This window comes from Suricata suricatta, chromosome 8 (assembly GCF_006229205.1).
Source record: "Suricata suricatta isolate VVHF042 chromosome 8, meerkat_22Aug2017_6uvM2_HiC, whole genome shotgun sequence".
In the NCBI taxonomy this organism is placed as follows: domain Eukaryota; kingdom Metazoa; phylum Chordata; class Mammalia; order Carnivora; family Herpestidae; genus Suricata; species Suricata suricatta.
Window position 1 is genome coordinate 21291906 of NC_043707.1, and position 12560 is coordinate 21304465.

The window sequence follows — 12560 nt, forward strand, 5'->3', positions numbered from 1 at the left end:
GGAAAGTAAAACCTCCCATGGCCAAGCCTCTACCCACCTTCTTCCTCCTCTGGTTCAGAGACGTCTTACCTGCCTCGGTGGAAGCAAGGCCCTAAGAAGGCAGGATGGGGCTAGGAGAGCCTTGAGGGACACAAGGTCTCACTACTGGTTTGGGGCTTTGGGACCGGTATGAAGTATACCCGGAATTGTGCCGCCTGGCCCAGACCCCTCAGATGGGGAAACTCCCAGGCCCGGCCTTAGGCCTTAGGGATCACTTCCCGGCAGGGCAGGCTCTCGGGGGTGGGGCCTGGCCATTTAAAGGGCCCTCGCAGCTGGTTCTCTCTCCCTCCTCTGGGCGGCTCTACTGCAGCTGAAGGCACTGCAGCCTCTCGGCTCTCTCCTCCCACCTCAGAGCCTGCTGGCGGCGCTAGAATAAGACCAGGAAGGGCCCGAGGGGCAGGTGCTGAGTTCACCTCTGCCCCACGTGGCTTTCATTTCCCAATCTGGCCACCCCTACAACTGTCTGAGCTCCTACTAGAGCCCACCCCCTAAGAGAAGATAACTTTCCAGTTTTTATTTTAGATTCAGAAAACTCGGTCCCGGTTCTCCAAAGAGATGTTCAACAGAAAACAAATACAAACGCGTCCTCCGTCAGGCAAGGCGGTCCTCTGTCAGGCAAGGCGCAGTGTTAGGAGCTTGGGAGTCTCCTCTTCCCCAGCGCCCTGGGTTAGGGCTGGGATAGGGAAGGAAGGCCCAGGTCCCAGCAGGTACACACCCCACATCCTAAAGGCGGCATCAGCAGCAGTCAGTATTTCCGCTGCCGGGGGAAGAGAGTACTCCCTGAGGACCGGAGTGGGGGGCTGGTGGGGCTGGGGTCTTCTGAGTCCAGGCTGAAGAGGTCCCTGCCAGTGCGAAGGATCTGCTCCTCCAGTTTTTTGTGTCGCTTCATGTCTGAGAGGACCTTGTCCAGGCGAGCCTCCCGTTTCTGGCTCCGGGCGGAGCTCCCTAGAGGAAAGGAAAGTAAGAAATGTGGACAGGAGACGGTGTGCACCAGACCTGCCTGGATGTTACTAATTAATTACTTGGAGAGCTCATTAAACATACAGACTTCCAGGTCTCAGTCATGGAGGTTCCGAGATTTAGGGTTGGGCCTCGAATGGGGTGAGCAGTGAAGGGCTGAGCCACGAGAAGGGGCCAGTAATGTGAAGACCAGGGAAGGGCCTCCAGGCAAGGGAAGAGCAAGTACAAAGGCCCCAGGGCAGGAGCTGGGAGGTCTGTTCAAAGAAGAGTAAAGAAAGCTGGGGGCAAGACTGAAAGATGTGCTCAAAGATTCCACTTGTAGGCCATGATGAGGGGCTTGGGTCTCTTAGTTTAAATGGAAATGTCCTTGGAAGCTTTGGGGGCCCAGGGAGTGGCAGAGTTGGGGGAGTGTTGGGGGGGTTGCAGTGTCTGGATTCTCTTGACATGCTCTTTCCCCCAATGATGGAATCCTTTGGAGGATTTTAAACAGAGTAGTGACGTGATTTATATTTTAACAGGATCATTCTAGTTGCTGAGAATGCAAGCATGGAGACAGTCAGAAGCCACTGCAACTATCCACGCAAGAGAGATAATGGCTTGGATGAGGGCGTGGTATTGGAGGTGGAGACAAGCAGATGAACTTGGATATGTGGAGGCAGAGCTAACAGCACTTGCTTCTGGCTTGAATGTTGGGGTAACAGGAAAAAATCAAGAATGGCTCGAAGGACAGATACCATACGTTTGCACTCATAGGTCTAACAGAGGACCATAGGGAGGGGAAGGGGGAAAGAGAGTTAGGGAGAGAGAGGGACGCAAATCATGAGAGACTATTGAATACTGAAACTAAACTGAGGGCTGAAGGCGGAGGGTGGGAGGGTGGTGGTGGTAATGGAGGGGGGCACTTGTGGGGAAGAGCACTGAGTGTTATATGGACACCAATTTGACAATAAACTATTAAAAAAAAATAATGGCTCTACGGGTGACTTCCAGGAAAGCACTTGGGGTGTGAAATTGGGTCAGATTAGGAGATGTACACAGTAGTAGAGGAATGAGGATCTAGATAATAATGAACGATCAGGAAGCCCTGAACTTCTAGGGAGACAGAGATAAAAGGAATGGGAAGCATTGTAGAATTATTCCGTGAAAAGTTTCGTAAAGGAAGATAGGAGATCTAGCCAAACTGGGAGGAGGGCACCACTGGGGGAAATGTTCGCTCCTGCAGCTACAAGTTGTGTAGCAACCAAGGCACCAAGCAGAGGCCTCTTTTAGGGAGTCACTTTTTAGGTCAGTGAGAGTAGAGGCTCTTCGCTCCGCCCCTCCCCCAACTTTGTACCTGGGGTGCGTCTCCGGTCAATCAGGGAGTCCTTTGGAGTCATTGGCTCATCATCAAAGTCAAATTCTGTAGGCATGTGCGGTCTGGGACAGGAGAGTGAAGGGTGAGAGGGTGGTCTCCCCGAATACCCCAGCCTGCCGGCCCTTGCCCCCACCTTCCATCGCAACATTTCCCATGCTCGAGGGTCCCACCTCCCCTCCCAATTTCCTCCTGCCATCAAAGAAAGCAAGCCCCAGGAACAAGGTGTAAGGGTGTGCCCTCACTTTTCCTCTTCTTCCTCTTTGGGCTCAGGCTCCTCATCGGATCGCTCCTCTTCACTCTGGGCCTCAGGCGTGGGTGGCCGGCGGGGCAAGATCTCAGCTCGAAGCTCCAGGGTACCGTGGGCAGCCAGAAGTTCATAGAGCCGCTGGATTTCGGAGGGAGGAGGCATCCAGGCCTGCCCATCGGCGGGCAGCTCCACCTCCTCATCACTGCAGGGCACGCACCAGTCTTCGGATTCTCCCTTGGCATGCTCTTCCCCTTCAACACTGGGGGCCTCTCCCTGCACCTCCTCAGCCCCTGACCCCTCATGCTCGGTCTCCTCCCGGCCTCCTTCCCCCTCTTCTTCGGCTTTATTGGCCGAAGCAGAGGGGCCTCCGGTATCCTCCACGGCCAGAGCTTGGAGGCCAGAGGTCACTTCCCCTTCTTCAGACAGAGGCGCCGCCGTGGTGGCCGAAATGTCTCCAAGACCCCGAACAAGGGACATAAGTTGCTAGGGGAGGGGCCTTGAACTGATAGGAGATGCAGGAGTAATAAACCGGGGGGACGGGGGCCTCTCCCGTCCCCCTAACCCCAAGGGATTGGGCTGCCCAGGAGGAGTTTAGGGGATTGTCTCTACAACCAATCAGGCTCCAACTGCGGTCCCAGCGACGAGACCGCTGGCTCCCAGGAGGGGGCGCTGAGTCCCCTCCAAGGACCCCGCCCCAAGGATCCAGATCCGGTACTCCAAGATTCCCAGGGACCCCCGGAACCACTTCTGGGCCGGAGAGGGGCGGAGCCGCTCTTCACGCCTTCACACCGCCCCTCTCCACACCTGGAGCCGGCGCCCTCTCCACACACCTCGCAGTTCCGCCACCTCAGCCTCCGTACGCACCTGGAACTAAGACCCGCCTCCCGGGCTGCGCAGGGTCACAGTACGCAGGCGCACAGAGATGGCGCGGAAGGCCCCGCTCTAGCCAAAGCTACTTGGAAAAGGAAAGCAAGGGGGAAGATTGCACATGCGCAGGTAGGCTCGGCCACAATTGGCTTCGGCCCACAGTAAAGATGGCCACCGGGTCGTCGCATGCGCACACCACCCAGTAGGTTCTGCCCGAAAGGGGGCAGTACCACGGGCCCCGGCGGCGGCGGCGGACAGACGTTAAGGACCAACTGAGGCTTAGAGGCGAGAGTCTCATGCAGTCTCCGTTTATTGGTGTTTCAGACTCATGCAGCATCCGGCATACAAATAGGGAGAATCTGTTTAATGTATCTTTTTTTTTTTTAATACTTTTAGTGTTCCCCCACGCTTTTTTTTTTTTTAAGAAAACAAACTCCTCCAACTCCAAACAGCGTCATAGCTAGGTCCCCGCCTCCCTAGTGGACTGTCGCGTGCAACAAACCTCTCTCGTTCTCTTGGAAAATAATTATAGAGTTTCCCGCCCCTCACTCGCTCCCTGCATCTGGGAACTTTGGTTCTATTTCGGGGTTCTTTCGCTGCAAAGCACGTGAATGACCCCAGCCCCGACGCCTTTAAGAAACTCGCTGACCGGGTTAAAAAGCCCAGGTGAGGCAGGTCAATTCGGGCTGATCCGAGAGGGTCAACAGCCACGCCCCTTTCTCCTCCCAGGTGCGTGTTCAGAACAGAGCTTGCAACCGTGCACGACACCCTGCACAAATCCCCAGACAAGGCCTGGCTGGCCAGCTCTGCGACCCAGAGGCACCCCGGGGGCTTCAGGACCTGGGTGGTCCCAGCAGAAAACAGTCGGAACCCAGGCTGGGGAGCCCTCCCCTGACACCGCTCCCCTCCCCCAGCCTGATCTACGTGCTGGAGTTTTTGCAGAGAAACCGGTGGCAGGAGGGAAGAGGAGAGGACCCTGAGGGGAGGAAGGGATGCAGAGGGGAGATGAGGCAGGAAGGGGGCAGAGGGTGTGAAGGGGGAAGGAGAGATGATAAAAGGGAGAAGGAAGAAAGGGACGGGGGGGGGGGGGGAATGTGCCAAGACAGTGAAAACTGAAAGGGGGACACTGGGGCTGAGGTGCAGGGAAGTTGGGAGGAGTGCAGGGAGGCTGAGAGCAGAGAGAGTTTGTGAGACGTACAGGGAGATTTCCAGAAGTGCAGGGAGGTTTCCAGAAGTGCAGGGCTAGGGAGGCCAAGAGGCTGGAAGGGATGCAGGCAGAAGTGCAGGGAGGTTGGAAACAGTGCAGGAAGAAGAGAGGCCTACGGTTGGTTGGCACAGGAGCCTGGCAGGATGCAGGAGCAGGAAAGAAGCTGTAAACAAGGCCGCTCAGGCTCCCTTGGTCCCTATGGGTGCGGGCCTGGGCCATCGATTGGGCTCCCCCCAGGGGAGGATGGGCCCAAGGCAGCTCCCAACAGGAAGAAAAATCTTGGAATGTGGGGCAGAGCCCCTCACTTATACACTGTGGGAGAGGAGAGGGAGGGACAGAGACAGTGGGGGTGGGGTGGGGAGGGGGAGACAAAGAGAGACAAAGGAGAAGTAGGGAGGACAGACAGGAGAGAGCAGGGGTAGGGGTTAGTAAAGCTGCCCTTGCCAACCCTTCCACTCCTCCCGGCCTGTCCCAGACCCCCACTCACCGCCCAAGTTGATGACGCAGGAGGCGATGATGATGAGGACCCCCCCTACCAGCGCCACGATGCTTAAGAGCTTTGCCACGCGGCCCAGACGCTGGGCCCCATCCACGTCCCCCTGCTGCAGGCTGTTCCGGGACTGGGGTTAAGGTGAGGGGTGGGGCACCGGGTCAGGAGAAGGCAGCCCAGCAGGGATCAGGTGAAAGAGTTGTCCAGAGGAGACAGGCAGGCCCCGTGGACAGTGGTTAAAGGAGGAAAGAGGGTTGGGGAGGCAGGGGGAGGAGGGCACAGGTCAGCAAGGCTGTGTGAAACAGGTCTTGACATCCCTCCCACCTGAAGGGGTAAGGCAATGGTGGCTCAGAAGGTAAAGTCCTTAGGGAGAGGCCAGCAAAAGCCCTGTAATTGGGAAGTGAGATCCATGCAGAAAGGAGAGGGAAGACAAGGCTACTCCTGGGGTTCTGTCCAGGTGCTGGCAGGAAGCTGGGAGCCACAGCAGGCCTGGGCCAGGGTCCCGTGGGGCTCACCATGACAGCATAAGCGAAGGCCACGATGTTGACAGGCCACATGGGGCAGAAGCAGGACAGGATGGCGAGGATGATGTAGTCCCGAGGTTTCTGGGTGCCTTCACCCCCCTCCACCCCAGACCCTGCCAGCTGGGAGCTGGGGTGGCGGCTCAGGCTACCTCTGGGAGATCCTGGATGCCCACTGTGAGCCCTTCCTAGTCGATCCTCCTCAACCAGCTGCTGCAGCACTCGGGGAGGAGCCCCATTGGCTGGGTGGGTTTTGGTTGAGGGTGGCGAGTGAGGCTGAGGGGCTGGGCCCTCTTCCCCATCACCAGCCTGCAGGGGAACCACTGCCCCATTTTCTTGCTTTTCCCCCACACTCTCAGTCAGGACCTCGGGGGTGGGGTCCTCCTGGGTAGGGGGCTCTGGCTGAAGAGCTGACTTGGGGGTGGGCTGGGAACCTGGCTGGCAGTCTGGCTGAGGGTCTGACTGGGGGTCCAGCTGGGGAACAGACTCTGAGGTTGGCTCAAGTGGGGCTGCAGACCCCAGATCAGACCCCTGGTCTGCAGTGGCCTCTTTATTTGCTTCTGGTTTGGGTGCTGGCTCTTGGCATGCTTCTTCAGGACTGGGGTTGGCATTTGATTCCCCTCCTGGACTTGAGCTGAGGTCTCTGGACTGGGCTGTTTCTGGGGCCCCAGTTAGGGTCTCTGTGGTTTCTGGAGCCAGTCCAGCTTTGGTTTCTGAGTCCACAGGGGTCCCAGTGTCGTCTGGGCCGGGTTGCAGGGCCTCTGGCTCGTCTGAGACCCCAGCAGGGACCTGGAGAGGGCCAGTTTCGGCTTCAGAATGGCCAGGCCCTTCTCCTTGGGTTTGGGGACCCTCTTCTATCCCCTTCATCTCTGAGACCTCAGAGCTGCTGGCTGCCATCTTGAGGGGGGAGAAAGGAGAGGACCTCAATGGAGAGGATGGAGCAGCGGAGACAGCAGCAATCCTGGAAGAGGAGGAGACAGGTTTGGTGTGAGGAGGAAAGAGGTGGCTCTCAGCACTGCAGCCCAAGAGGGCTACGCTCCTGTCTTAGGGCCAGCCTTGGGCTGTCTCTGGGGAGAGGAAGAAAAGTTGGGGTTTCCTTTGCCTTAGGGTGGGATGGGACATCCCTGGGGAGGACTGCTCTGCTCAAAGTCTTCTGCTCGGAGAGTCCTGGGAATCTTGACCCTTTTTAAACAGGACCCTCCCTATGGGCTCTTTCTGGGTCCACCCGTTAAGAGCCAGACTCTCAGATCCTAGCAGATGCCCCAGCACCCCGAAATCAACAAGCTGTGCAGACGCTCTAACACTCCCACAGGCAGACAGGCACACCGGGCAGAAGACCGATACTCACAATCCACTCCCTCTGCATCCTCCCCTCCTCCCCGGGTGCCCCGCCGATGCAGTTTTCTCCCTGCGCGTCTGGGGCGCAGACGCCCCCGCCCCTCCCTGGGGGACCTGGGCATTTCCTCCGAGCCCCTTCTCAGCCCCTCTCGCAGGGATTCCCTCAATCCCCCGGGGAACCGCCGCCGCCGCCTCCTCCCATCGGGAGCGCCCAGCACCACCAGCCAGTCCGCCAGGCGCCCGCATTCCGGTGCAGCCCTCCCGGCGTCCGCCGTCTGTCCGCGCACTCCTACCGCAGCCTCTGTCCATCCCCGTCTCACCTCGACGCCGGCTTCTAGACTGCTGCCGCTGCCACCGCCGCCCCGTTGCAGCAGCCGCAGCCCGGGAGGGAGCGAGTCAGCGAGCGAGGGAGGGAGGCGGCGGGTCTCCCCTCCCCTCTGCTCGTCCCCTCCTCTCGCTCCTCTCAGGTCCCCTCCCCTACGCTCCGCTGCCGCCGCGCACCGCCCCCGCCCCTCGCCTGCCTCCTGCCCCTCCCGGCCAGCCCCAGGGAGCCACGCGTGCCAGGCCCCGCGTTACCCGGGAAACCGGCCGGGTAACCACTCGTGCCCCCTCCCTACCTCTTCCCACGCGCGCCTCCTGGGGGCGCCCCCTTCCCAAGCCCTGGGCCCCTCCCGCCAACGGTCACCGGGGGTCCTGGCCGAGGCAGGGGGCTGGGGGCAACCGGGGTCTACGAGGAGACCGGACCTGTGAGACAGGCGGGACCCGGTGGTGGCACCCCGACAAGCAAGAAGAGGGGAAGGGAGAGGAGGCAAAACTTAGGGAGGCTGCTCAGGAGGAGCAGGGTGGGGTTTTAAGAGAGAGGAGCCTGCAGTACAGGCTACCCCCGAGGAAGCAGCAGCAGAAATGGGCGCTGAAAGGCTCCAGGGTCCCCGGAGCAGGACTCAAAAGGGAATTCCAGGGCGGAGGCTGCAGGGAGTCTGGAACAGGAGGGGGCCGGGGCCGCGAAGCCCGCAAACGCGGAACGGACCACGCCTAGAGAGAAAGGGACAGGTGGGGAGAAGTGCAGTTTCTCCTGTCCCCCTCACTGCTTCCCGGCCCCAGGGCTGGCTTCCCCGTCCTTCCTGCGACTCCACCAGCCACCGACACCGCTCAGGGCCTTAAGGGTGTGCAGGTATTCGGCGGGGCTCTCAGCAGCAGGCAATGGGTGTGGGTGGGGGAGAGCCGGCCTTTCTGCCTGGTAACTGTTTGGGTTTCTAACCCAGGCATTTTCAAGCCTCCCATGGCTATTCTGGGTCTGCCCAGATTGGGTATTCCCCGGAGACCCGGGAGTCCTGGAGCCTGCACTCCAGTCACTGGAGCCTGGGCCCCACCCTGAATCTGGGCAGCAGCCACTGGTGCTGCCTCTGGCGAGGGAGGAGTCAGAGCCCTAGAGCCACGCTGGGTAGGGCAAGGCTGGGACTGACACCCGGGGGGAGAAGAAACTCCTTGGGGGTGGGGACAGAGGGCTTCGTGAAAGCCATTCATCCAACGCAGAGTCAGAGACAGGTTTTTATTTAAAATTTATTGTAATGGGGTCCGCGCAAAAGGAGGGGATGAAGGGTGGGGAACATGCAGGGGACACAGGAACACGATGACATGGCCAGGGCCACAGCTTCTGTCTTGGGGGAGAGGAATGAAAAGAAAAGGCCAGGGCTGGAGCTGGGGTGGAAGAGGGACGGGGCAGACACTGTGACTGCATTCCCCCACCCCCAGGAAGCACCTCTAGTCCCTGGATCCCCCCGTTTACCCTGGCACCCTAAAATTGCATCTCTTGTCCTGCCTCTGGCCCTAGTGGCTCCTTCTTTTGCTCCCCTTGTTTTCCCCTGACAGACTCTAAGTAGGACGATGTTTAGGGCCTGACCCTAAACAACCCCACCTTCCGAAGGTACTACCGTTGCCTTCCCTGCTTCTGCCCCTTCTCCAATCTCACCTGTTCCCCTCTGGGACAGAATCTTTTGATTCCCCTCCTTCCTCTCCTCCCTCCCCCGAGAAAAAAAAAAAAAAAAGCACCAACTCCCCAGGGAGGGGCAGCAGACAGTAGTGGGGGGTGGGGGGAGACAGGAGGAGGAGAGCAAGGACCATCAAGGAGAAGGCTCACAGATCCCTGGAAGGGCAGGGCAGGGGGGTTACAGAGAGAAGCCTCCTGTCCTCTGCCACCCCTGCCCACTGTCCAGGAGGCTTCAACACAACCGAGGGGACAGGTGTGCATGGTGGGGGGGGGGGGTTCAGGTCTGACAGGGAGAAGAGAGGAGCAGGAGAAACAAATCGTTAAACCTAGCGAATTCCCCTAAGAAACATCTCTTCCTCCTTTCCTTCTGGAGGCTCCTTGGTTGGCGGGGAAGTAGTGAGGAGTCGGTGGCAAGAGAGAGGGGAAGAGGAGACGGTACCAAGGGGCTTGCCTCCACTTTCCACTCTCCCTGCCACCAACTTGGAGCTCACCAGGGCTGAGTGGGAAGTGGCTGAGAGCTCACGGGCACCCCCTCAGCCCCCGAGAGGGAGCCCACAGCTGTGGGGGGGGCTGCCACCGCCGCTGCCGCCGCTGCTGCTGCTGCTGCTGCCGCCGCCGCTGCCGCCGCCATGGGACAGACCTCACCAGTACCTGCATAGCGAGGAACACCAAGAGATCACAGTGCAATCTGAATGGCAAGACCTTGCCCCCTTGCCCCAGACTCATGCCCAGACTCCCTCCCCTGGGACACAGCCGTTGCTCACTTCCTGTTTCGTCCCCAGAGGCCTCCACCTGCATCCTTACCCAGTTCTCCTGAAGGGCCTTCCCTGTCCCCAGAAGTCTCCCTAACTTCAGTGATGGATGGGCATCCCTGGCCTTCCTGAGATGCCCCTATCGGGCCCTTTGAGCCCCCTCGTCCCACACAACCCATCCCACCCCCCCCAGCCATGCCCCACGCCTTGCCTGGTGGGTGCGGGGGTCCCCCTCAGCAGGTGGGCTGTGGCTGGGGGGCGTCTCCCGGGACAGGGGGGGCGGCCCCCCCCAGATGGGTCTGCATGTGGCCGGCCAGCTGGGCAGGGGTCTTGCAGTGCACGCTGCACAGCTTGCACAGGATGCGGTCAGCCCGCGGGGCCTGGAGCCCGTGGTCCTTCACCGCGTGGATGCGCAGGTATGCTGCTGTGGTGAAGCCTATTGGGGGGGGGGGTGGATTGGGATGGGGGATGGGGGTCAGCCAGGTGGAGACCCCAGAGACGGGGCTGTTCTCCTAGGCTGGGGACGCCCTGTTCAGATGGCCCTGTCCTCCTCCCACCGTATCCTTGGTAACCTGGGGCCAACTACTCTGTTGGGGCTAGTGTGGGGGGGGCATTCCCTCCCTTAAGTTTGGGGCCTGGTCGGGTGGTGTCAGCTTCTTAGCCTTGGTACCCATAGAACCTATTCTCTGTGGCTGGGGGGGATGTCTCCCAGGGTGACAGGGCACTGACTCCTAGGCACTTGAAGAGTTGACCCTCAGCAGAGACGGCTGTGTCCCCTCCCTCCAGGGCCCCCATACAGTCTCAGCCCGATTACTCCATGAATACATGACAGTTTAAAAGCAGCTTTTTCTGCTACTGGGGCAGGGCGCGAGCGTGTTAGACCCCTGCCAATGTGCTCCACTTGCCCCAGGAGCCGAAAAGCAGGACTTGTGACTGCACAGCTGAAACCCTGCCTTCCAACCCTGGGGAACTGGCTCTTGACCACTCCTTCCCGAAAGGAGTGAGTCCTGCTCCCACCCTCCCTTCCCTGCCCCTGGAGACTGACTCTTGCTGGTAGGTCATCTCCTCCAGCCAAGACCTCCTAAAGCTTAATGAGGTCCGGTCCTCCTGACGTTGGCTCCGTTTGCTTCCTAAAGGGCTCTAGATGCCATGAGCTCTTGACTACAACACCTTTAACCCACGTCTGTGGAAGGGCCTCTGGCTTTGTCCCCACCCTTTGTCCCTGGCCCTCCCAGCATCCCTCAGCATGTACCTTTGTTGCAGAGCTCACAGACATGGTGAGGGCCCTGGCTGTGCACCTTCATGTGGTCCGAAATATAAGCGGAGCTCAGCATCTTGCCACACACATGACATGGCACCTTCTCCTCGTGTCGTACTGTGTGCGCCCGCAGTCGATCCTTCGTAGCAAAAGCTGCCTCACATTTCTGGGGAGGGGGGAGGGGCGTGGGGGGGGTGTCAGGAGAGTTAAAGCTTTGGGGAGTGGGGAGAGGGGGACAAGAGGTTAAAGGAAATCAGAGCCTTGGGGATCTTTGATCTGTAGGAAATGGGAGTGAGATGACAAGGCCTTGAAGGAGGAATGAGAACGTGGAGTGAAAAAGCAAAAAGAAGAGAGAGAAAAAGGGGGTCTGAGAGGCCGAGCTCAGACAGCTATAATGAGGCTCAAAATCATGAAAACCGGGACAGGAGGCGGCGGGCTTCCTACCTCACATTTGAAGGGCCGTTCTGTTGAGTGCACTTGTCTGACGTGACTGTTGAGGTGATCCGGCCTGGGAACACGTTGGGGTTGGGGGTTAGGGACCTGGGGAGCGGCAGTGCTCCCACATCTACCCAACTTATTAGCACGACCCGCCTTTCCTAAACGCCCGGCATTTTTCGCGCAAGGCCAAGGCTTCGGAGGGCCGGCGCGGCGGGAAGCCCCTCCCCCTGACGCAGGGCGGGCTGGTCCTCCTCCCACGCGACGCTCTCTTACAACCGGAGGACCCACCTCCTCGGCTAAGTACCACCCCCTGCTCCCTGGTAACCAGGAGAGGCTTTCCTCCCTCCTCCCGGGGAGTGGCTCCTGGTCCCCCAGTCCTCAGAAACCTCCTCCCTCCCCGCCAGCCAAGGCCAGGCCACCTCTGTAGCCGTCCCTCCCTCCCCACCCGCCCAGCGGGCGGCCGAGGCCCCGTGCACACCGGGAGAAACTCTTGCCACAGTGGGAGCAGTTGTAGGGCTTGTGCACAGCGCCGTCATGTGAGCGCACGTGGTAGCTCATGCGGTCCTTGCGCTTGAAGCGCTGCTGGCACACCGGGCACTGGTAGGGCTTCTCGTCCGAGTGCGACAGCTTGTGTCGGTTCAGGTGGTAGACGTCGCGGAAGGCCTTGCCGCACATCTCACAGGCGTGGTTCTTCCGGATGCGCTTTCCCGAGGCGGTCGTGGTCACCACGCCACCCGCGGCTACCGCGGCTGCTCCGCCGCCCGCACCCGCTTCTCCCCCTCCCCCGCCGGCTCCGCTCAGCTGGGGCACGCTCAGGAGGCTCAGGGGCACCATGGTGGGCATCTTCATAGCACCCGAGGGGACCCGGCCGGCCTTGGCTCCCGTGTGGATGGCCTCGTGCCTCCGGAGGTTGTAGCCGTTCTTGAACTCCTTGGCGCACAGGGCGCAGATGTAGGGCCCCTTGCTCTTTGTTTTCTTCTCCAAGGCAGATGCGACCGGGGCCACGGCGACCGTCGAGGTTGGGGCTACGACGGCGGTGGCCGCGGCTGCGGCGATGGTGGCGGCAGAGACAGGGGGCGCGGCCTCGGCAGCGGGCGCCGAC

At 60.1% G+C, this 12560-nt stretch overlaps 4 protein-coding genes across 4 annotated transcripts in view; all 4 read right to left on the reverse strand.

Annotated features, from left to right (window-relative positions):
• The window catches only part of MVP (major vault protein), a 26586-nt gene extending 26138 nt beyond the window's left edge, over positions 1-448 (reverse strand). Inside the window, exon 1 of the mRNA XM_029946158.1 lies at positions 70-448. The gene's annotated coding sequence lies outside the window, so the exon portion shown is untranslated. The remainder of the gene's footprint in view (positions 1-69) is intronic.
• A 90-nt stretch (positions 449-538) lies between these two features.
• PAGR1 (PAXIP1 associated glutamate rich protein 1) lies at positions 539-3458 on the reverse strand. Its single transcript, XM_029946149.1, has 3 exons — positions 2596-3458; positions 2333-2415; positions 539-984 (listed from the first exon to the last, which is right to left on the reverse strand). Exons 1-3 carry the CDS (start codon positions 3075-3077, stop codon positions 785-787), a joined length of 765 nt encoding a protein of 254 aa, XP_029802009.1. The 5' UTR covers positions 3078-3458; the 3' UTR covers positions 539-784.
• Positions 3459-3754: 296 nt separating this feature from the next.
• On the reverse strand, positions 3755-7498 carry PRRT2 (proline rich transmembrane protein 2). The gene is made up of 4 exons (XM_029946148.1): positions 7344-7498; positions 5680-6646; positions 5162-5294; positions 3755-4986 (listed from the first exon to the last, which is right to left on the reverse strand). The coding sequence occupies exons 2-4, from the start codon at positions 6580-6582 to the stop codon at positions 4976-4978; spliced, it is 1047 nt and encodes a 348-aa protein (XP_029802008.1). The 5' UTR covers positions 6583-6646; positions 7344-7498; the 3' UTR covers positions 3755-4975.
• A 2078-nt stretch (positions 7499-9576) lies between these two features.
• Positions 9577-12559, reverse strand: MAZ (MYC associated zinc finger protein; the record flags this gene model as incomplete). The annotated part of the gene is made up of 5 exons (XM_029945706.1): positions 9577-9661; positions 9974-10198; positions 11015-11186; positions 11465-11528; positions 11937-12559. Coding segments are annotated over 4 exons (1062 nt in total), but the record flags the coding sequence as incomplete, so codon positions are not given.
• Position 12560: the final 1 nt, after the last annotated feature.

Coding starts and splice junctions, on each gene's coding strand:
- PAGR1 (XM_029946149.1), bottom strand. CDS start 3,077: ATGTCCCTTGTTCGGGGTCTTGGAGACATTTCGGCCACCACGGCGGCG. Junction 2,416..2,595: donor AAAGAGGAAGAAGAGGAAAA/GTGAGGGCACAC, acceptor CTCCTGTCCCAG/ACCGCACATGCCTACAGAAT. Junction 985..2,332: donor TGACCGGAGACGCACCCCAG/GTACAAAGTTGG, acceptor CCTTTCCTCTAG/GGAGCTCCGCCCGGAGCCAG.
- PRRT2 (XM_029946148.1), bottom strand. CDS start 6,582: ATGGCAGCCAGCAGCTCTGAGGTCTCAGAGATGAAGGGGATAGAAGAG. Junction 5,295..5,679: donor CCTTCGCTTATGCTGTCATG/GTGAGCCCCACG, acceptor CCTTAACCCCAG/TCCCGGAACAGCCTGCAGCA.